At 31.7% G+C, this 747-nt stretch overlaps 1 protein-coding gene across 1 annotated transcript in view; it reads left to right on the top strand.

The window, feature by feature from the left end:
• The window catches only part of LOC104779157 (Niemann-Pick C1 protein-like), a 13,516-nt gene continuing 13,110 nt past the window's right edge, over positions 342-747 (top strand). Inside the window, exons 1-2 of the mRNA XM_010503542.1 lie at positions 342-350; positions 473-598. Of these exons, the coding sequence (XP_010501844.1) occupies positions 342-350; positions 473-598 (135 nt within the window). The remainder of the gene's footprint in view (positions 351-472; positions 599-747) is intronic.

Here is a 747-nt window from a genome sequence, read left to right as displayed (position 1 = left end):
TTTCAGAACCAAAAGGAGATTTACCATATTGCCGACGAAGATTATGAGGATTCTTGTTTTCTCTCTTCTTCTTCTGGAAAGTCCTTTTTTTTTTTTTTTTCTCTATCCATTTGCTTCTCCTCTCTTTTGGCAAATTTGTTTCTGCATTTTTTATTTATTTCAGAGATTTCAATTCGGATTGTAGCATTGATGCACACACTTTTTAGGTTTTTGTATTTTTTTTTTTTTAATTTTTTGGTGAAATCACTCAATCAGTTGATACAACAAATTGTGATTTATCAAGGAAAAAAAGTATTATTCAAATTGTGGAATTCTTTTTGTTGTTGTTAATTCATATTGTGATGATTAACGTATTGATATACAAACTTTTCACCTTTTTGTGTGTTTGAAATTTTTGTAGTTGGATTTTTTTTTTTTTTTTTGAATTTCTCTGAATTTGATGTTATTGTGGAATTTTTTTTTACCAATGCAGATTCTGTTTGTTGGTTATGGAGTAGAAGCAAAACAATCAGCAGGATATTGTGCTATGTATGACATCTGTGGAGCACGAAGCGACGGGAAAGTACTAAATTGCCCTTTAAACATACCTGCTGTGAAGGTGAGTATGTGTCGTTTGTGTTTTTTTTTTTTTTTTTAAATTTATTGCTCAAGAGATGAAGCCATTTTTGTTGTCGTCGTCTCTCTGGCTACTAATTCCTTCTCTCTCTCTCTCTCTCTCTCTCTCTCTCTCTCTCTCTCTCTCTCTCT

This window comes from Camelina sativa, chromosome 3 (genome assembly GCF_000633955.1).
Source record: "Camelina sativa cultivar DH55 chromosome 3, Cs, whole genome shotgun sequence".
Taxonomy (NCBI): Eukaryota; Viridiplantae; Streptophyta; class Magnoliopsida; order Brassicales; family Brassicaceae; genus Camelina; species Camelina sativa.
The sequence above is the reverse complement of the archived record's forward strand: the minus strand, read 5'-3'. Positions and strand labels throughout refer to the sequence as shown.